Source organism: Acomys russatus, chromosome 5, assembly GCF_903995435.1.
Source record: "Acomys russatus chromosome 5, mAcoRus1.1, whole genome shotgun sequence".
NCBI classification, from domain to species: domain Eukaryota; kingdom Metazoa; phylum Chordata; class Mammalia; order Rodentia; family Muridae; genus Acomys; species Acomys russatus.
This window is the reverse complement of record NC_067141.1, coordinates 2,563,436-2,584,649: the sequence shown is the minus strand read 5'-3', so window position 1 is coordinate 2,584,649 and position 21,214 is coordinate 2,563,436. Positions and strand designations below refer to the sequence as shown.

Below are 21,214 nucleotides of genomic sequence, written 5' to 3'. Positions count from 1 at the left end.
CTTAGTTTCTCTGTAGATAGAGAGCCCCAAGGCCAATTAGTGCACTCTTACCTTGAAGCCTGCAGGGAGTACACAGGCTTTAGCGGTGATGCTTATGGATGTTTTCTGAGAAATTCCAAAAGCTGCCAGGTGTAGTGGCACACGCCTTTAGTCCTAGCAATCAAGAGGCACAGTTAGAAGGATCTCTGAGCTTGAGGCCAGCTTGATCTACAGAATAAGTTCCAGGACAAGCCAGGGCTGTACAGATAGGCCCTGTCTAAAAAGAAAAAGTAAAAACCTTATTTAATGAAGTTATCTTTTTAAAAAAAGAATTATTTATTTATCATTATGTATACAGTGCTCTACCTGAATGTCCACCTAAGGACATCAGATCTCATTATAGACGGTTGTGAGCCACCATGTGGTTGCTGGGAATTGACCTCAGGACCTCTGGAAGAGCAGTCAGTGCTCTTAACCTCTGAGCCATCGCTCCAGCCCCAAATGAGGTTATCTTGCTTTACCAAACTAACCAATCTACTTTTAAATAGAATGATGGTTAGGAATATAGCTACGGCTGTCATGTGTAGTGACCTAGAGGTTTATTCATTGCCAGGAGTAAGAGGTTCTGTTGACAGGGTTAATTTTAGAAAACCTTATAAAATGAATCATTTAATCTTGACAAGGGCAGAAACTGTCTCTGGGAGCATAGTTTTTTTTTTTTTTTTTTCTTTTTATTAATTCTTTGTGAATTTCACGTCATCCACTCCAATCCCACTTATCTCCCAGTCCCTTTGTGCTTGCCCTCCACCCTTGCAACCTACCCCCCCCCCCAGAAAAAGAAAAAAAGTCTTGTTGTGGAAGTTGTAGTATGTGACAGTATGTTATACAATGTATATGTACCCTTTTGTCCACACAGCTTTACTTGCAAATGTTCATTGCAGTGAGTCATTGGTCTGGGTTGAGGCCTCTGGCTCCTGCTACACCATCAACACTGGATCCTCACTGGGCCTCCTCTTAGCTGTCCTGTTGTTGCCCTGTGTCATGGACATCCTGCAGCTTTGGGTCTGTAGGTCCAGCCCCTTCACATGCTCCAGCAGTTCATAGATGGGGTAAATGTTGAGGAAGGCCAACTCAGGGCTTGGGTGGTAGCCGAGCTACCCACACCACCGTGGAAGTTCTCCACCACTGTCTTGGCTAACTCATCCAATGTCACTGCCAGAAAGGGGCAGGGTCAGCTCTCCTGCCCTAGGGGCCAGTTCACCAGTACCTAGGACAGCAGGGCCAGCTCTATTGTGCTGCCCAGGTAAGGTGCAAGGCCTAATCTTCTGAGTGCTGTAGCTAGTGAGGGGCTAGACCAGCTCTCCCTCTCTCATGACCTCTGGGCCAGCTCTCTAGCCTGCCATATGTGGGGAAGGGTGAGGGGGGAATCTCTCCCTGGCCCATGCCATACCATGGCAGACAAGTAAATGGTGGGGCCAGATCTAGGAGCACACTTTTTAAAAATCATTTCTTTTGGGGAAGTAAAGCTTAAAATTAAATTGTCTCTTAAAATATAGGCACAACAATTTGATGTTAACAAAAATATGTATTGTCATGTTCTCAAATATTAGATATAATTTATGGTAATAGTCCCTATTTTAAAAATAATTTACCTTATAAAATTGTTTCTAACCAAAAATTTTGTTTTACTTAGATACTCTTTTTAGCTGGTATTGTTAATCTTTATAACAAATATACAAAGTTTATCATTTGTGGAAGCAAGACACTTCTGTTCAGATTCACTCCTTGGATAATGACTAACTGGCTTCTTTACAAAGTTTCCAGGTGCTTGTTCCTTATGCAGGAATCTGATGTAAACAAACAGCTAATACAGTTACCTTACCTGTTTGGTTTTTATTTGTTTTGTTTTTTGAGACAGGGTTTCTCTGTGTAGCCTTGGTTGTCCAGGACTTGCTTTGTAGGCCAGGCTGGCCTTGAACTCACAGCGCTCTGCCTGCCTCTGCCTTCCTGAGTGCTGGGGTCAAAGGTGTGCGCCACCACACTGCCTGGCTCCAACTTACTCTTCTCTTGCCACTCTATACATTATTTTTTGGCACTAAATGGAGAACTAAAATAGCTGGACTGAGCCTCCTTGGCATCGGTTAACCTCCTTGTCTCACCAGCTCAGTTCAACTTAACATCCTTCAGGCCCAGCTTGACTTCTAGAAAGCTACAGTACTCCAAGCTAAAAAGGACTAGCTCTGTGCCAGGCATGGTGGCGCACGCCTTTAATCCCAGCACTCGAGAGGCAGAGGTAGGTGGATCACTGTGAGTTCGAGGCCAGCCTGGTCTACATAGGGAGTCTAGGAAGCCAAGGCTACACAGAGAAACCTTGTCTCAAAAAACCAAAAAAAAAAAAGGGGGGGAGCTAGCTCTGAGTTGTGCTAAGGATAGCATCTGTGCCCTCCTCAAACAATGCTGCTTCCACACCAACAAAGTCTGACTGGTCTGAAATGGGACCAGACAAAAATTCCTTCTGGTTCCCTCCCACTTTGGCCCCTTCCTGGTACCACTTCTTCTCTCCTTCTTCTCTTCATTCTTATGTTTTCACACTGTCTTTTGAATGTTTTACTTACAGCTGGGCATGGTAGTACATGCCTTTAATCTCAGCACTTGGGAGGCAGAGCTTAGTGCCATAATACAAGACAGCCAGGGCCACAAAGAGAAATCCTACCTCAATTTTTTTTCCACTTATAGAACTTCACCCTATATCCAAACAGAATGTTCCTTGCAAGCTCTCCCAACAGGTTTCACTCTACAACAGCTCTATTTGTTCCTGATACATCTGCAAACAAAACAAAACAAAAAAACCCACAAACAAACAAAAAACAAAAACAAAACCCTTTAGATGCTGTGGTGAAACTCTGGCTAGAACAGACCTTCGTCCCTTTCATCCCAGGCTAAATACAATTCTTTACGTTAGTCCTCTGTTTCCTCCTTCAGTGTGTTGTAGCTCCCTTCTGTTTCTGCTAGCTCATTTCAGTGCATCAGTCCTGGCAATAGGACCAGTCAATGTCACCCTGAATCAACTCTATGGCCACTTTCTCCCTCTTCTGTGCCTCACAACCTTCCCAGGAAATCTCTCATGTTTACTCTAACCAAACCACCTGCTTAAAGCCTCCTAATAGTTATTTTCCAAGTCTCTACAGGAATACGGGATGGCAATCACCTGACCCATCACAGATGACCGAGCTAAGACTCTCCCCTTGCTACAGGACCAGGGGACCCCCATTTTCAGGGGGCCCAGGGTGTCTTCCTCCCATAGAGACTCTCCTCAGCAGACAACAGCTGTAACATCCCTGCCCTACATTTTTTATATCAGAGTTATGAATGATAGTTGAAATACTACACTTCCTAGCATCCCTTGCAGATTAAGGAAGTCATTTTTTCTTGTTTTTTGCCCCTATAGAAACGGCATCCCTCCGGGCATGATGGCGTACACCTTTAATCCCAGCACTCGGGAGGCAGAGGCAGGAAGATCTCTGTGAGTTTGAGAGCCTGATCTACAAAGTGAGTCTAGGACAGCCAAGGCTACACAGAGAAACCCTATCTCAAAACACACACACGAAAGAAAGAAAGAAAGAAAGAAAGAAAGAAAGAAAGAAAGAAAGAAAGGGAGAAAGAAAAAGAAACAGCATCCCATTTTTCCCTGTAGGCATTTTGGATGTCACATGTGGGTGACAAAATGCTCTCTCTTTTTATTTTTTATTTATTTATTTTTTTAAAGATTTATTTATTTATGTTGTATACAGTGCTCTGCCTGTATGAGTGCCTGCAGGCCAGAAGAGGACATTAGGTCACATTATAGATGGTTGTGAGCCACCGTGTGGTTTGCTGCGAACTGAACTCAGGACCTCTGGCCGCTGAGCCATCTCTCCAGCCTCAAAATTCTATCTTTCTGTAGATAAACATGGTTCCAGCTAAGGTCAGTCCAAGCCTCTGTCTCTGTCTCTCTTTCCTTCTCCCCCTCCCTCCTCTCTGAGTTTTAAAATAATCTAACAATGCCCACCCTGCCCCTGTTAGCTGAGGAAACATTTGTCAGATTTCTCCACTGTCCATTGTCCCCTTACCATATGTGCTGTACTCTTTTTTTGTTTTGTTTTTTGTTTTTCGAGACAAGGTTTCTCTGTGTAGTCCTGACTGTTCTAGACTCACTTTTTAGACCAGGCTGGCCTTGAACTCACAGTGATCCACCTGTCTTTGCCTCCCAAGTACTGAGATTAAAGGTGTGTGCCACCAGGCCCGGTAGGCAGCTGCTGTTTGCCTTCTTGAGGGTGTAGTTGCAGAAATTACATGAATTATATGGAAGTCTCTGCATGAGAAATATGTCACCTCCCTGCATGCATTCAACCCTTTAGATCAGTGTTGACTTGTGCATATTTATCTTGTGCTGAGGTTTATAATCCAGCCGGGCATGGTGGTGCACTCCTTTAATCCCAGCACTCGGGAGGCAGAGGCAGGCGGATGAAGGCCAGCCTGGCCTACAAAGCAAGCCCCGGACAGCCAAAGCTACATAGAGAAACCCTATCTCGAGAAAAAAAAAAGTTTATAACCCAATGCTACTCCCCCCACTCCCTCTGAGACAGGGTCTCTCTGGTAACCCTGGCTGTCCTGAAACTCATCATATAGACCAGGCTGGTCTTGAACTGAAAGAAATCCTCCTGTCTCTGCCTCTACATGCTGGGATCAAGGGCATGGCCCAGCCCTAGAATTTTCAAAGGATGAATTGTTAAGAGTAATGAGGGAAGTCTTGTTTTTTTAAAGTAATGAAGAGGGCTGAGGCTCAGTTGGCATAGTGCTTGACCACCACACACAGAGCCCTGGGTTCAGCACCCTGCACTGCACTGCAGAAATGTATGGTAAATGTAACTCTCTAATCCCCAGCCTCCATTACAGGTCAATTTTGAAGCCAGCCTGGACTATAGGAATCCTGTGTTTTTTAAAAAAAAAAAAAAAGATGATGAAACTGATGAGATTTTAAAACTACATCAAAGGAGAATCCAAAGAACAGCTACTAGAATAGAAATATAGAAATAAATATGCAAATGGCCTCAGAACCGGTTTTTCCACAGAAAGGGGGTTGTGAGTTCCCTGGACAGTACTCATTTGCATGTCTGTGGATAAGAATAATTCCCCATTGTTTTCAATTATCAACAGTTTACAGAGATGTGAAAGGACTCCCAGAAGGCCCATACCTGCTAATGTAGATGGATGTGCTAACAACAACACAGTTTTTGTTAAAGAATAACATTTTCTCTCCTTGGGTAACATAGTGAAGCACACCCCCACAACCCCCACCCCCCCCCCCCCTGATCTCCCAAGCCCCCACACACACTCCCACCTAGGGTGAAACCCTAAGCCCTAATGTGATCTTACAGGCAGGGCCTTGATGAGGTGACCAGGTTTACTTGAGGTCCTGAAGGTGTGTGTGAGATTGATGTCCCTTTAGCCAGACATCGCTGCTGCTGTAATCCCTGCACGTGGGAGGTGAAAGTAGAAGATTGCCAGGAGTAGCAAGACCCAGTCTCAAACACCCCAAAACCCAGCAAGCAAGACAAGAGAACTGCTTTCTGCTGCTTCTCCACCAGCGAGGACACAGCTCAGGAAGAACCCAGAGCATCTGCAGGATGAAGGAGGCCTCCAGAGGCTCTGACACCAGAGGTTCAGCCTCCTGCCTGGTGAGCTCAAGCCTCCAGCTAACAAGGAGAAATCAATAAATGTCCATTGTTTTTTTTTCTTTTCTTTCTTTCTCTCTCTCTCTCTTTTGTTTTGTTTGCATTTTGAGACAGGGTTTCTCTGTGTGGTCTTAGCTGTCCTGGACTAACTTTGTAGACTAGGCTGGCCTTGAACTCACAGAGATCTGCCCGCCTCTGCCAACTGAGTGCTGGAATAAATGTCCATTGTTAAAGACACCGGTGTGTAATGTTTTATTGCTACAGCTTGAGTGTCTAAGAAAAATAACTAGATACTAGCATAGAAGCTGGCACACAGGCCAGGAATGGTGGCACAGGCCAGGCATGGTGGCACACACCTGTAATCCCAGCACTTCTGAGGCAGAGGCAGGTGGATAGCTGTGAGTTTGAGGCCAGCCTGGTCTTCAAAGTTAGTCTAGGACAGCCAGGGATACACAGAGAAACCCTCTCTCAAAAATCCAAACCAAAACAAAACAAAACAAAAAGATAGGACCTGGCACACAGCATGACACATGGTGGCAGTCTCTTGTCATGTGTATACATGCACTTCATGATGCGTGTGTTGAAGAGTGTTATGGTTAGCATTGTATCAGGTACATGGATAGGTAGAAGAGTTGGTTTGAAACTGAGCTACAGCTGGGTGTGGTGCTGTGCTCCTTTAATCTCAGCACTCGGGAGGCAGAGGCAGGAGTATCTCTGTGAGTTCAAGGCCAGCCTGGTCTACAAAGTTAGTCTAGGACAGCCAGGGATACACAGAGAAACCCTGTCTCAGAAGGAAAAAAGAAAGAAAGAAAGAAAGAAACTGAGCTACAACATATCAAGTGTCCTGGTTTTTCTTAATAAGGGGGTCTCACTGATGTAGGCCTTAGGTTAGCATCAAATTTTCCTGCCTCATCCTCCCTAGTACTGTGATAATAGGTATAAACTACTATGAACAGCCAGGCATGGTGGCGCACACCTTTAATCCCAGCACTCGGGAGGCAGAAGCAGGTGGATCGCTGTGAGATCCAGGCCAGCCTGGTCTACAAAGTGAGTCCAGAACAGCCAAGGCTACTAGTGAAACAAAAAACAAAACAAAACAAAAAAGCAAAATAAAAAACTACTACAAACAACTTCTTTGTTATTTATTTATTTATTTATTGGTTCTATCCCGAGAATTCCCTTAAGGGTGGGAGGAGAGAACCAACTCCACTAAGTTGTTCTCTGCACTCCATCCGCACACGGTGGCGTGTGTGTGCCTTTGCCAACACAGACACATCACACACACGCACACACACACACCAACACATCGTGCATACACATCACGCACATGCACAATGATTGAAAAATTAAAAATAGGGCTGGCTGGAGAGATGGCTCAGTGGTCAAGAGCTTGTACTGAGGACTTGAGTTCAATTCCCTCTCTGGCCTTTTCACGCGCCAGACATGCGTGTGCTACATAGCTATATACGTTCAGGCAAACCAGCCGTACACACAAAAGGAAACATAAACTTAAAAATTAATAAATGTGCTGGGTGAGGCGGTGCATGCCTGTAATCCCAGCACTCGGGGAGGCAGAGGCCGGTAATTCATACTTGCAGTTCCAGCTTTTGGGAGGCGTAGGCAAGAGAATACCTGGAGAGTAACTGCAGGCTTCTTAGGAAACCTTGGCGTGTGTAGTTTACGACCATCTTGGGCTACTGAGTTAGAGAGACTCTTTCTCACAAGCCAAAAGCACAACAAAGCTGTAGTGGTGGTACACATGCCTGGACTCAAGCCTGCGCGGTTGTGGCCAGAGCGCCAAGAGACCTAGGCTCTCCTCAACTATGTAGAGACTAAAATCAACTGCTTATATGAGACCTTAACTCAGTCAGAAAAAGGAATGTTTATATATAATTAATGTGTTCGCTTCTTAGGGTGTGAGAATCAGGATCAGCTTTTTGAGAAAACTATCCTTTCATAAAATAAATGTTTTATAAATTATAGTGTAGTGTGTCATGTAAAAACTAAAAAAGCATGGACTAAAAATGCTGAAAGGATGATTCTTTACCTGAAATTCAGATTTAGGCAGGCGTCCAATATCTTATCTGGGAACCCTACTTCTGAAAGAAGAGACCATACCTTGCTAGGTTGACTTTTGACCTTTCAAATTGTCTTGCACAAAAAGACCTCGTGAGTTGGAGGCGGTGCAGATGAGGTTCACGGGGGCGGGGCCAGGCTCAGAAGTGGGCGTGCCCAACAGGCCCCGCCCCATCACGTGCCCCTCTGTGCCTGCCGCGTAGGCAGCTGGAGAGACGGCTAGGCGGTGGCGGTAGCTGCAGCTTTTGGCTAGGTGTGACTGCAGTCGCAGCACTGGGCTGGGCAGATGGCAGCAACTGCAGTGGCGGCGGGAACCGGCTCCCCAGCGGGGACCGAATCGGCGGAGGGAGCCCCGGGGCCGGCGGCGGCTCTGGAACTGTGGCTCAGTGAGTAGCATCGCACCACACGTGATCCCGCTTCCCGCCGCCCTGGTTGTCCTCCGCGGCGGGAGGGGGCCTCTAGGCGCGTCCGGGGGATTCCGGGGACCTCAGACCACCCCAAGGCTTAGTGGCCCAGCGGCACCCCCTAACAGCTGGAACGCGAATGCCTAATGATCTCTTGGGCCAAGCACTGTGCAGAAGGCGTTTCAGCCATTGTTAGTCTGGTCGCAGACCCTGGGGGTACCTGCGTCTACTAACCCGAGAACTGTGCGGGCTACGCAGCATTTTTGCAGACCATTGAGTCTAAGCTCATGTGGCTGCTGCCTTTAAGGGCAAAACAAGCCTTTATGTCTCGGTGCGTGTTTACTCTGGCCAGACTTAATTGTTCCTTGTCCTAGCTTCATGGTCGTCCCTGGAGGTGGGGTTCTAAAGGTTCTCGCTTTATCTGAGGAATTGAGGTTCAGAGAGGATAAAGAATTCACTCCTTGTGTGGGCTCCACAGCGTGCTGGGTGCACTGCGATGGTAACACTGGGGTATTGCTCACAAAGACATTTTCATTGGCTGCTGGCTACCCGAACAGCACCTCGTTAACAGAGGCTGGAGGAGGGGCGCATTTTGAGCATAGTAGGGGCTGTTTTGTTTACCTGGGGGCATGACATAGCTGGTACACAGTGTTTGAGTGCACAATGGAGGAGGCCATATTCCAAACAGGAAACTGCAAAAACTCAGGATGAGAATGTAGATCATTCTGGGAGGTAGTAGGCCTCTTGGCCGGGAGTGCAAAGCTAAAAGAACAGAAAATCCAGAAAAGAAACCTCAGGCTAATTTGCTAATTGAAGTAAGAAGAGCATGAGTGGCTTTGTATGCCGCAGAAGGGACTGTATTATTTTAAAATTTTTTATTACATTTTGTGTATTTGGGGTGTGGTGCTTGTGTCTTGTGGAGGTCAGGGAAGAGCTGGGGAAGGAGTGGGTCACTTCTCTCCCAGGACTTGAACTCAGGTCGTAAGGCTTGGTTGCAGGCACCTTTATCTTCTGAATTATTGCTGGCTCAGAACTTTATGTGGGAGAGATCCAGTTCGCCTTTATTAAAGGCATCACATGCAGGATGAGTTGGTTGAGGGTGAGACTTCAGGCCTGGGGTAGATATAAGGTCTTTAGGTAGCTTGGGGTGGGGAGGGGTGATAGTGGTGCAGTAGAGATCAAAGGCAGTTGGGACCAAAAGAGCCTAGGAGCAGGGTTTAAGGTAAACACAGACGCCTGTGCATTATTCGGATTAAAAACTTGCAGCAGGGTTGTAGCAGTGGTGCCCACTTTCGAGATCTCTGAGTTTGAGGCCAGCCTGGTCTGTGTAGTTAGTTCCAGGACAGCTAGGGCTACACGGTGAGAGACCAAAACAGCACCACCCCCCAAAAAAAACAAAAAACAACCCCCCAAACCAACCAACCAAACAGACAAAAAACACCCAACAATCCAGAAAGGATTAGCCGGCACCCACAACCGCCTTCCTGCCTGCAGGGTGCACTGATGGGCTTAGGGGGTGCAGGATGCAGGAAAAATCCCTGCTTTCAGGAGTCGAAAGTAATTGTGCTGAATGCCCCACCTGTGAGGAGGAGCAGCTGTGTTGTGACATTTGAAGTTCTTGCAGGACTGCGAGGCAGAGGCTCTGTGGGCACTCAGTGGGCTCCAGGGAGGATGAGAGTTAGAGGGGTGGTTTGGGAACCATGCTGCTATGGCTGTGAAGAGCAGAGCTTTGGAGCTGGACCGCGGACGAGCTTCCGTGTTTGCCAGGCTGATGGGACCAGTAGCCTGAAGGTTCAGATCAGGAAAGCTGTACAGGGAGAGAGCCACAGAGAGAGGGGTGTGGTCCATGGCTTGTGGCTTCAAAATGGAGCCTGGGGGGAAAGGGAACTTTGAATCTGGTAAAAGGTTACTGAGAGAGCTTTGAGTGAAATGGTGGAGGCAGAAGGTTTGTGAGTCGGTGGAGAACAGCAGGCTTAGATTGGGCTTGGAAGAAAAAGTGTGTGTTGACCAGGGTAAGAGCCAGCAGCCACCTGTCTACAACTGAAGTTATCCGAGGACTTGGCTCTCCAGCTCCTGCCTAACTGGAGCAGTGAATCACAAAGTTCCTAGATCCTCTGACTTTTCAGAAAGGTCTAGAACCAACTTTTTTGTTAGTGTTTTTGAGGCAGGTTCTCCATCTGTCCTGGGACTCACTTTAGACCAGGTAGACCTAGAACCAACCTCTGTATGTAACGTTCCTTGAATTGTTCAAAGTCGGCAACTACTTTCAAAGAAATGCGTTGAAGGACTGCAGGATAGTGTGTAGGGACGGTGTGCAAATGGTCCTCTTGTGGTGCTGTGGTGCTTGCCTGTGAGAGAAGTGGGAATGTGAGGACAATGGAGAGAGGGAGTGGGGTGTCCTTCGGGAGCTCCCTTCCTGCATTCTTGGTCTGGTCACTGCAGAGGGCCTTTAAGGTGGCCCTGGGAGCCTGAATGCGAAGTCCCGTGTCAGGGTGTGGCCCGCAGAGAGGAAGAGCAGCTGGCCTTGGTGTCTGGGGGAAGGAGATAAAGGTGGTTGCACATGCAAACTAGTAGGTCCTTGTCACAGCAGTGGGCTTGAGGAAGGTGGGGAAGTTCAGGAGTGGTGGAGGAAAATTAAAACCGGATCCCAGGTGCACAGCTGGCCTGCACTGCGCTTGAGATGCAGGTTACAACATCTGCAATTGACATCCTAGGCCTGGATTCTGAGCTGTGGTAGGACGCCTTATACATTACTGGCTATTTAAGGTCTTCTTGGCCTCCAACCATTAGATGCCAATTAGATACCTGACCTTGCCAGTCCAGACACCCTAAGGTGTTTCCAGACGTGTCTGATTTCTCAGGATGGGGGAGGGTTGGATCATAAGTCCCTTCTGTCACTCACATTCCCCCCTCTCAACCTGCATATCAGAAATGTGTATAGCAGGGGCAGGGGATTGGTTAGTGCTTGTTGCATAAGCGTGACTACCTGAATTTAGATCCCAAACAACCACATAAAAAGGCAGGCATGACTACACACACCTGTAACTCCGCAGCAGAGGGCAGAGACTGGCAGATGGGGGGCGGGGCGGCACGTTGGCTTGCTGGCTAGCCAGGCTAGGAAAACTAGAGAGTTCCAGGTTCAAAGAGGGACCTTTCCACAAATATTAAAGACTAGCTGGGCAGTGGTGGTGCATGCCTTTCATCCGAGCACTGGGGAGGCAGAGGTAGGTGGATCTCTGTGAGTTTGAGGCCAGCCTGGTCTGTGAAGGGAGATCCAGGACAGCTAGGGTCACACAGTGAAGCACCGTCTCAACAAAGCAAAGCAAAAAGGAATAAACAAAAAACGAAAAAGAGAAGCAATTGAGAAGACATCTCATCATTAACCTCTGGCTTCCACAAGTATCTGCACAGGCGCGCGCACGTGTATGTGTGTGTGTGTGTGGTATGTGTCTGTGTGTTGTGTGTGTGTGTAGGTGTGTGTGTGTGGGTATGTGTAGGTGTGTGTAGGAGTGTGTGTGCATGTGTGTGTGTAGGGGTGTGTGTGGGTGTGTAGGTGTGTGTGGGTGTGTGTGGGTGTGTGTAGGGGTGTGTAGGAGTGTGTGTGGGGGTGTGTGTGTAGGGGTGTGTAGGTGTGTGTGTGTGGGTATGTGTAGGTGTGTGTAGGAGTGTGTGTGCATGTGTGTGTGTAGGGGTGTGTATCGGTGTGTGTGGGTGTGTGTGGGTATGTGTAGGTGTGTGTAGGAGTGTGTGTGCATGTGTGTGTGTGTGTTAGGTGTGTGTAGGGGTGTGTAGGTGTGTGTGTGTGGGTATGTGTAGGTGTGTGTAGGAGTGTATGTGTGTGTGTGTGTAGGGGTGTGTGTGGGTGTGTAGGTATGTGTGGGTGTGTGTAGGTGTGCAGAGAGTGCTGCGGTTTAAGTCAGGAGTGCTGAGGATGAGGTGGTTTAATACAGGAGCAAGAGCTGGAGGGATTGGTGGCGAGGTCAGGGCAGGACACAGCATGGGTGCAGACAGGATGGGGAGGCAGCAGTGGCAGGCCTTACCTCTACCTTCCCCGTAGACTTGCTGTCAGCACCAAAAATGTTAATACATCTTTATGAAGGTGTTTGTTTGTTTGTCTTGCGTTTTTTTAGACAGGGTTTCTCTGTGTAGCCTTGGCTGTCCTGGAACTCGATCTGTAAACCAGGCTGGCCTAAAACTCAGAGATCTGTCTGCCTCTGTCTTTTGAGTTGGGGATTTAAAAAACCACACCTGGCTACACATTTTTATAAAGTTAAAATAGTGCCTGCTATAGTGTACAGTAATTATCTGATAAACAGAATTATAGAAAGAAAGAAAAGAAAGAAGAAAAGAAGACCTAGAGGAGGTGTGGACCCAGCCCCACAGCTCCACACTGTCACCGAGATTCTGGTTCTTTGCTAGGATTTGCTCAGGTCTTGGTTTCCGGCTATACTCATCACAGAAATGGTTTCTTTTCTTTGTCTGTGGGACCCTTGGCTTAGATGTGTCTATCATGGGATCCGGGTGACAACGAGGATGGAATAGGAAGATCACCCGACCAGTCGGATGGAAGAGGGCAGAGATAAGACCCAGCTGAACTTTGGACTTTGTTTGAGAAGGGCTAGTTCTCCAAATGAGTGTCAGGAAGCTGTTACTGAAACAGCTTAAAAAATACAAAGAACAGCTCCTGTGCCCAGCAAAAGCAAAAAAACGATGGTTATTCCAGCACTCAGGAGGTAGGGGCAGGTAGATCTCAGAGTTGGAGGCTTGCCTGGTCTCTAGAGTGAGTTCCAGGACAGCCAGACCTACACACAAAGAAACCTTTTCTCAAAAACAAACTGAACAAGTAAATCTTTCTATTATGTTTATTTATTGTTCATAATAAATAAACAGGTCCACTTTAGTTTTATCCCTCTACCATGGAGGTCCTGGGGATGGAACCCAGGTGATCAGAACTGGTGGCCAAGGCCTCTATACAGTTAACCATCCAAGGCTTCTATACAATTAACCGTCTCTCCAGCCCAAGGGTTGTTTGGTTTTTCCATGGTCTTGCTATGTAGCCTGGACTAGGCCGGGTATCTAACTCGAGGTGGTCTGAACTTGTGGCAGTCCTCCTGCCTCAGCCTCCTGAGAGCTGGGATTGCAGATTATCAACACCATGCCAGCTAGTGCGATTACCAGTGTTCCATGTGACTGCGCATATTGTATCGCCCCAGTCTTGCTAATGAAGAACCCTGAGAGCTAATATCAGTGTGGTGTAATCCAGTTAGCTGGCTCCCTGTGGGGGCGGGTCTCAAAGGTTGCCATTATTGTGCTACTCCTCAGGGCAGGTGGTCTCCTTGGTCTCTGACTATGGATTTGAACTCGATTCTAGTAAAAGTGAAGTGTAGAGTAGGCCGCCCCCCCCCCCTTGTCCTCGCTTCTGCCTGGACTTGCTCCTAGGTCATAGCCTGTCTTCTTCCTTCCTGCTCCGCTCTATTCCACCCCTGGGGCTCTGGATTGCAGTCTGTTTGCATTTCGAAATCTAGAGCTGAGCTGCTCTCCTAGCCTGGAGTCCTGCTTACAGCATTCCCACTGATCTTGGCTGGCTTCCCTGTCAGCTGCATTGGATAATTGATGATCTGGAGGGCCCTCGGTTATTGCCCCGGGGAAAGACTCCTTGTGCAGTGAGTTCTTGTGGAGGGTTGAAATGGGCTCCTTGAGGTAAGGACGGCTTCTTCAACCTCCAGGCTCTCCTTGCAAATCACTCTCTGACTCTGGTGATAGTCGTGGCCCTCGTGATTGACTGGCAGCTGCCTGAGATCTTTTGGCTTCTCAACTGGTCACTCTGGGAGCCATTTCACCCACAGCTGGAATCTGTGCTGCTGCCTTAATACCTTTGACCCAAAGCAGAACAGGAACAGGCTTGCAGCAAATGTTAGGAAGCAAAAATGTGGCCACAGTGTTTATTTCTTGGACTCTCCTTGTCCCTTCCAAGGTCAGCTTCAGCATCTAGGACTGTGACAGTCACAAAGCAAAGAAAGGGTATTTCCAGGGTCTCGCTGGCTGTTCTCCTCTGTCCCCCCAGCTCCCCTTTGATTCTGATTTGTGTCAGACAGATCCCAGCAGCTGTTGTCGCCTGTCAGGCCCAGTTGCCGGGTCCTCGGGGGTTCATATTCTCTGTAGCTGCTTGAGACCTCTGAAATAGCTCTGAAATAGGCAGTCAGGGATTATGTGTTCAGAGGCCAGGGTATTTCAGAACTGAAATAACTACCCTCTGGCAGCAGCCATGGGCCAGCCAGCCCTGCAGAAGGCTATATTCTTTTTTAAGTGGTTATCTGTGCAGGCTGTTCTGGTGCCGGGGCTGGTAAGGGTGAGAATCACCTCATTTTCTGCCTCACGGGAGTCAAACTTCTCCCGAGATCCTGCCCTGTCCTTGTCAGGGATCCGGTTCCCACCAGGACTTGGAAGCAGGCTGACCTGGGACCTAATTTTTGTTTGGACAGTTTTCTTGCTCTGTGCCTGGAGTGGAGTTTCCTCAGCTGGAAAGGCTGAGGTGATAACATCAGTGTCAATCCTTCTGAGGACTTTGGTGTGGTGGCCTGCTCAAGTAGCAGCTAGAGAAAGAAAAAAATTAAAAGTGGGGCATTACTGTGGGGCCATGAGTGAATCCCTTGAGTGAATTCGTGCCCAGAATCTAGCAGATAAAGAAAAATTTCTTATGTCTTTTGGAGCCTTTGCTACTTCCTTTGTTTTGGGACGCTTTCTAACTTCCTTTGTTACAGTGGGTCCTGTCCGAGCTGTGTCCTTCCTTCCCAGATACCCCAAGGAAGGGAGGGGAGACTGGATTCTGCACCCTGGGCTCAGCTGCTCCTTTCTTTGCCTCCTGGTCTAAATTTCTTTGAGGTGTCGACCCTGACTTTGTTGTGCTCCGAAGCGGGAACATAAATGGTGAATCAGTTTTAGGTCAATCAGGCATTGAATGTGAGAATCACTGTGTTAAATAATTTATTTGAACAGCTACAGGTTCTAACTACACAACTGGGCGCATATTTTTTTTTTTTTTAAGATTTATTCTTTCTAGTTTTGTATATGTGTGTTTGTATAAGTTAGTGTTGGAATCGAGGAGGCCAAAAAAAGGATGCCATGACCCCTGGGGCTGCAGTTAGAGGTAGTTGTGAGTGGCCCAACATGGGCGCTGGGAACTGAACTCAGGGTCTTTTGAGTTTACCACATGCTCTTAACCACGGAGCCATCCCTCCAACCCCAAGATGTACAATTTTAACAAGTTACTCCATTTTATTCCATTATTAAATTGTGCCTCAGTGTGAGTGTGACACTGTAGAGGTACTCTAGGAAGTTAGAAGATGGCGTTAGAGCCCCCTGAAACTGGACTTTCAGGTGGCTGTGAGCCGCTCAGGATGGCTGCGGGAACCGAACTCATGTCTTTTGCAAGAGAAGTGCACACTCCTAAACACAGAGCGATCTCGCCAGCATGTCCTACATTTGTCTTATTTTTGTATATGTTTGAGAGTGTGCTGGGGTCACTTCTCCTTTCACAATGTGGGCCCCAGGAATCAAACTCAGACTGTCAGGCTTGGTGGCGGGTGCCCTTACCACCTGAGCCATTTCACCAACCATCAACTTACAAACTTGGCAGTGTAAAGTTTATTGGGATAGTCTTTTTTTTTTTTTGAGACAGGGTCTCTCTGTGTAGCCTTGGCTGTCCTGGACTCGCTTTGTAGACCAGGCTGGCCTCAAACTCACAGCAACTCACCTGCCTCTGCCTTCCCAGTGCTGGGATTAAAGGCATGCGCCACCACACCCAGCAATTGGGGTAGTCTTAACGGGAAGTCACGTCATGGTTAGTCAGGGCCTACCTGCATTCTGTGCCTGTGCTAAGCACTATGGGAATAATGCGTCACCGGTTTTCAAGGGTTTTAATTGCTTTAGGCACAGTAAGGCATGCTTATGACTTTTATGGGAAAAGGCTCAGACTATTTAGAATTAAATAACTATTGATTACTTACTCTGCGCTGGCACTTTAGACATACTCTCCCTGAGTCACATGACAGTCCTATGAGGGAATGCTATTCTGTATTCCTTATTTTATAATCGAAACGGATCCAGAGAGCTCAAGGATATTAATTGATGGCTGTGATTATTTAGGGTAGATTTACAGATCACCACCCTAAAGTGGTGATTGGAGGGGAGTGATATTAAAATGCCAGTCTGCACCTGCTGTTGAGAAGTTGAGGCCTGGGAGTTGGGAACTAGCCTAGCAAAATAGCCAGACCCTGTCAAAAAAAGAAGGTTTTAAGGAGTAAGATATTATGTACTTTGTGTGGTAGGAGATAAAAAGACCAAGGAAGTTTTTTTTTTTTTTTTTTCCTCTTTCTTTCTTCTTCTTTTAAATTTACTTTTGTGGTACAGGGGATGGAATCAGGGCTTCAAATAACCTAGGCAAGTGCCGCGCACCTGAGCTCCACCCCAGCTCTCAAGATAGTCTGTGGGAACTGTGGTCTGATTGGCTGGTAGGTTTGCCGTGTGTGTGTGTGTGTGTGTGTGTGTGTGTGTGTGTGTGTGTGTGTGTGTGTGTGTAAGCTGACAGAAGTCACCGTCCCTCTGTGTTCAGGACGAAGTCTGGATCTGCCCTCTGATTCTCACATGACCCCCACATGACATGAGTGTGACTGAAGCAGGAGTCGGTTAGTTAGCTGGCTTCAGGTGGAAGATGGAAGACGGAGACTTGGAACTGGGGAGGGGAGGGGAGCATTTCTGTAGTAGGAATTCTGATAAGACTAAAACTTTTAAAAAATTGTGTGTGTGTGTGTGTGTGTGTGTGTGTGTGTGTGTGTGTGTGTGTGTGTGTGGGGCCTCGCACTGTAGTGCACAGTGAAAGTCAGAGGACCGGGTTGGAGAGATGGCTCAGAGGTTAAGAGCACTGACTGCTCTTCCAGAGGTCCTGAGTTCAATTCCCAGCAACCACATGGTGGCTCACAGCCATCTATAATGAGATCTAATGCCCTCTTCTGGCCTGCAGGTGTGCACGCAGGCAGAGCACTGTATACATAATAAACAAATCTTTAAAAAAAAAAGAAAAAGAAAGTCAGAGGGCAGCATTTTGGAGTCAGTTCTTTCCTTCCACCATTTGGGATCAACTGAAGTCACTGAGCTTGCTGGCACGTTCCTTTACCACTGAGCCATCTCATTGGCCTCCTGAAGAGTCTTGAAGAGTGAGTAGGCCTCTAAGAGGAGGAAAAGACCTCAAGGCTACAACAATAACAACATCGGATTTCACCCCTGAGAGCTTCTTGCCAGGACAAGGGTGGAGAACGCAGGTCAAGAAGGTTGTAGGAGGAGCTGGAGAGATGGCTCAGTGGTTAAAAGCACTGACTGCTCTTCCGGAGGACCCAGGTTCAATTCCCAGCATCCATGTGGCATGGCAGCTCATAAATGCCTGTCACTCCAAGATCTAACACTCCCACACAAACATGCATGCAGACAAACAGCAATGCACATAAAATAAAAGTTAAAAAAAAAAAGTTGTAGGAAATGCTAGGACAAAACTAGTCTTCCTGTGGCAGGTTACTGCCTCTCTGTCATAGCTCCCAGATGCTACCCCAGCCTGCCTGCCACATGCAAAGCCTGTACTGGGGTTCCTGACTAGGCATGAAGAAGGCACACACAGACCAACTTCAGCTCTGGAAAAGGCCACGGACTTGCTAATTACTTTTCTCATTTGTGCATATCTTCAGTAAGGGCGTAACATTTCTGCCACATGGTGCTTGACTGTGGTGAACGACACAGGTGTCATCCCTGCCCCTTTCAGCTGTGATGTCACAGCCTATGCAGAAGGTACACATTTCTTTAGTTATGCTTTCTTTTGCTTTGTTTTGTTTTTTACTTTATTGTTGATTCTTTGACAGACAAAGCTACAGACCCAAGCATGGTGGAGCAGGATTGGTCCGCTATCCAGAATTTCTGTGAGCAGGTGAACACCGACCCCAGTGGGTAAGTTCCTGTGGAGACATGCTTGACTTTGAGAGCGTGAGGCACAACTCAGACCGTTGTCTCTGGGAACTGCAGCTGGGAATCCTTTCATTCTTTTTTTTTTTTTTTTTTTTCTCAACAATCTAAGCATATTGGCATGGTGGTGGTGGTATTATCATCATCATCACCATCATCATCCACCAACGTGTTTTGTAGCTACTGGTTTTTTTTTTTGTTTGTTTGGGTTCATTATTATTATTATTATTATTATTATTATTATTATTATTATTATTATTATTATTATTATTATTATTTGAGATAGTCTTTCTGTGAAATCCTGGCTGTCCTAGAGTTCCATATATAGACCATGCTGGCCTTGAACTCACAGAGATACTCCTGCCTCTGCCTCCCAAATGTTGGGATTAAAGATCTTTTTTTTTTTTTTTTTTTTTTTGGTTTTTTGAGACAGGGTTTCTCTGTGTTAGCCTTGGCTGTCCTGGACTCACTTTGTAGACCAGGCTGGCCTTGAACTCACAGCGATCCGCCTGCCTCTGCCTCCCGAGTGCTGAGATTAAAGGCGCGCGCCACCACGCCCGGCTTAAAGATCATTTTTAAAAGATGGTGTTATGTTATAAAACAAATGGAGCTAGGCCTCCCAATGATAGGAAACACACTGATGTATTGGTTATGATTTTAAAATTTAAGGAAGAGCTATTTTAAATTTCCATGCATTTGCCTGATGTATGCAAGCGCAGCGCATGCGTGCCTGGTGCCCACAAAGACTGAAAGAGGTCAGACCCTGGACTTGTGTTCCGGGGACGGTTGTGAGCTGCCATGTGGGTTCCTCTGCGTGCGCATCAAGTACCCTTAGCTGCCGAGCCATCCCCTAGTCCCCTACTTGTAATGATTTCAACACACTATTTTATGTAGGAGAAGGAAGGGCGAGCCGAGCCGGCTTTCTTTCTTTCTTTTTCAATTTCTTTCTTTCTTTTTTCATTTCTTCTTTCTTTCTTATTCTTTCTTTCTGTGTTCTGCAGTGCTGGGCACTGGACCTCATGCATGCCAAGCCAAGCACGCCTTCTACCACTGAATCACGTGTCTACCGTAGAGCAAGATTTTGTGATTGAATTTATTTCCAAAGCGCCTTCGAAGGAAATTTTAAAAAGTCCTTTGCCCAGATGTTGCCCCTCATGGTGCTAGAGAGTCAGCTGTTTGTCAGCTTTGCACACTCCGTGCTCTGGCGTTCTCTGAGTAGTTGTCCTGAGATGGGTGGGGTCTGTGGTGCTCTGAGCTCTGACTGCCTGGCCTGGGGTTCTGGGAGTGGCCATTGCGGGGAGGGGGGGGGGGCGTAGGGGGAGGTATACTGAGGCCCAGGCAGACGCTGGCTCCAAGTACTACAGATACAGCTGGTGTGGGAGGCCTCGGTGACTTCGGGGTGCATGCCCCACCACTGTAGGACACCTTGTGGGAGAAGGAGCTGCCTGACAAGAGAGTGTGAGCTACTAGATTGCTTAGGTTCTTCACCCCACCCAGAGTCCAGGTCGGTTTTGTTTTTTCCTCAGCCCGACACATGCACCCTGGCTCCTGGCCCACAAGATCCAGTCTCCACAAGAGAAGGAAGCCCTTTACGCTCTGACGGTGAGTTTGGCTGGCTGCTCAGCCCACACGTTCCTGTCTTAACTCTAGAAAGAACACTGAGGTCAGCAGACAGGCTCTCCTTTCCAGGCACTGATAACAGGCTGGAGGAATCCTCAGATACTTACTGATAGTACCGCATCTGCTTTGGGAGAAGGAAAGGAGAACTGCACCTCCATCAGCCTCTCCAACTTGGGTCAGGGCTGGCAACCATGGCAACCAATGGAGCGAACACAAATGAAAGTGGGGCTGGTGGAGCATTGTGCACTGTCCGTACAGGGCAGCTGCTTTGCAGGCCTTGCGCATGGTTGCTAAGCCTGAGTTTGGGCCAGTGTTATTAGATCTTTTTGTATCCCCAAAAGAAACCCAAAGTCCATGTTTTAATATAAATTCTATAGGTACTGGTGGAAAATACTTTTTAAAAAAAGGTTTATTTTTAATGTGTATGAGTGTTTTGCCTGCGTACGTGCCTGGTGCCCACAGAGGCCCAGGAAGATGCAGGTTCCCCTGGACCTAAAGTTGTAAACCACCATGTGGGTGCTGAGAATTGAACCTGGGTCCTCAGCAAGAGGAGGAAATCCTCTTAACCACTGAGCCATCTCTCCAGCCCTCTGCTCCCCACTCCCCCACCACCTTTTTGTTTAAATGAAGTATTTCTTATTTCTAGAATTCAAAATGAGGCCAATTACTATCTTTAAAAGAAAGTTGGGAGCTGGCTGGCTGTGTAATTCTAGCCCTCGGGAAATTAAGGCAGGAATATCCCAGTTAGAGATCAGCCTGGGCAAAAATTGTGGTGGTTCAGGCCTGTAATTCTAGAGGCAGTGACAAAGGGATTGCTGTAAGTTTGAGACTAGTCTGTGCTAGCTAGGGACTGCGAGGTCAGCCAGGGCTTTCAAATGAGGCTCTGTCTCAGAAACAGAGACTCGTTTGATATATTGAAAAACCACTGTGGACTGGGCGTGGTGGCTTATGCCTTTAATCCCAGCTTTTGGGAGATAGAGATGGGCATGCCTTTGAGTTTGAAGTTAGCCTGGTCTACATACTGAGTTTCAGGACAGTTAGGGCTACGTAATAGAGGGGCCCTGTCTCAAAAAGCAAGAAAGAAAAAGGAAAAGGAGAAACTAGTTTGGGCTCAGGAATGCAGTCCCAGCTTGCCTTTGGATGCAGGGGTGATGGAGCAACAGTTCTTAGGCACTGTGTGCCAGGTGTCTACTGCTGGGGATGGGGAGACCCTTGGGCCAGTTTCATTTGCACAGAGAGTCATCTAAACACCCCACTGAGCTTTGTCTGGATCCAGACATGGCACTTCTAAGTAGAGGACACTGTTGGGTTTTTTTTTTTTTTTTTTTTTTTGAGGGGGTGGGGTTCAAGATAGGGTTTCTCTGTCAGCCCTGTTGTTTTAAGACCAGAGCTCACTTTGTAGCCCCTCCTGGCCTA

At 47.3% G+C, this 21,214-nt stretch overlaps 1 protein-coding gene across 1 annotated transcript in view; it reads left to right on the top strand.

Moving 5' to 3' along the window:
* Nucleotides 1-7,941: 7,941 nt before the first annotated feature.
* The window catches only part of Gga2 (golgi associated, gamma adaptin ear containing, ARF binding protein 2), a 37,372-nt gene continuing 24,099 nt past the window's right edge, over nucleotides 7,942-21,214 (top strand). Inside the window, exons 1-3 of the mRNA XM_051145167.1 lie at nucleotides 7,942-8,155; nucleotides 18,079-18,163; nucleotides 19,705-19,780. Coding sequence (XP_051001124.1) covers nucleotides 8,056-8,155; nucleotides 18,079-18,163; nucleotides 19,705-19,780 — 261 coding nt within the window. The 5' untranslated portion in view covers nucleotides 7,942-8,055. The remainder of the gene's footprint in view (nucleotides 8,156-18,078; nucleotides 18,164-19,704; nucleotides 19,781-21,214) is intronic.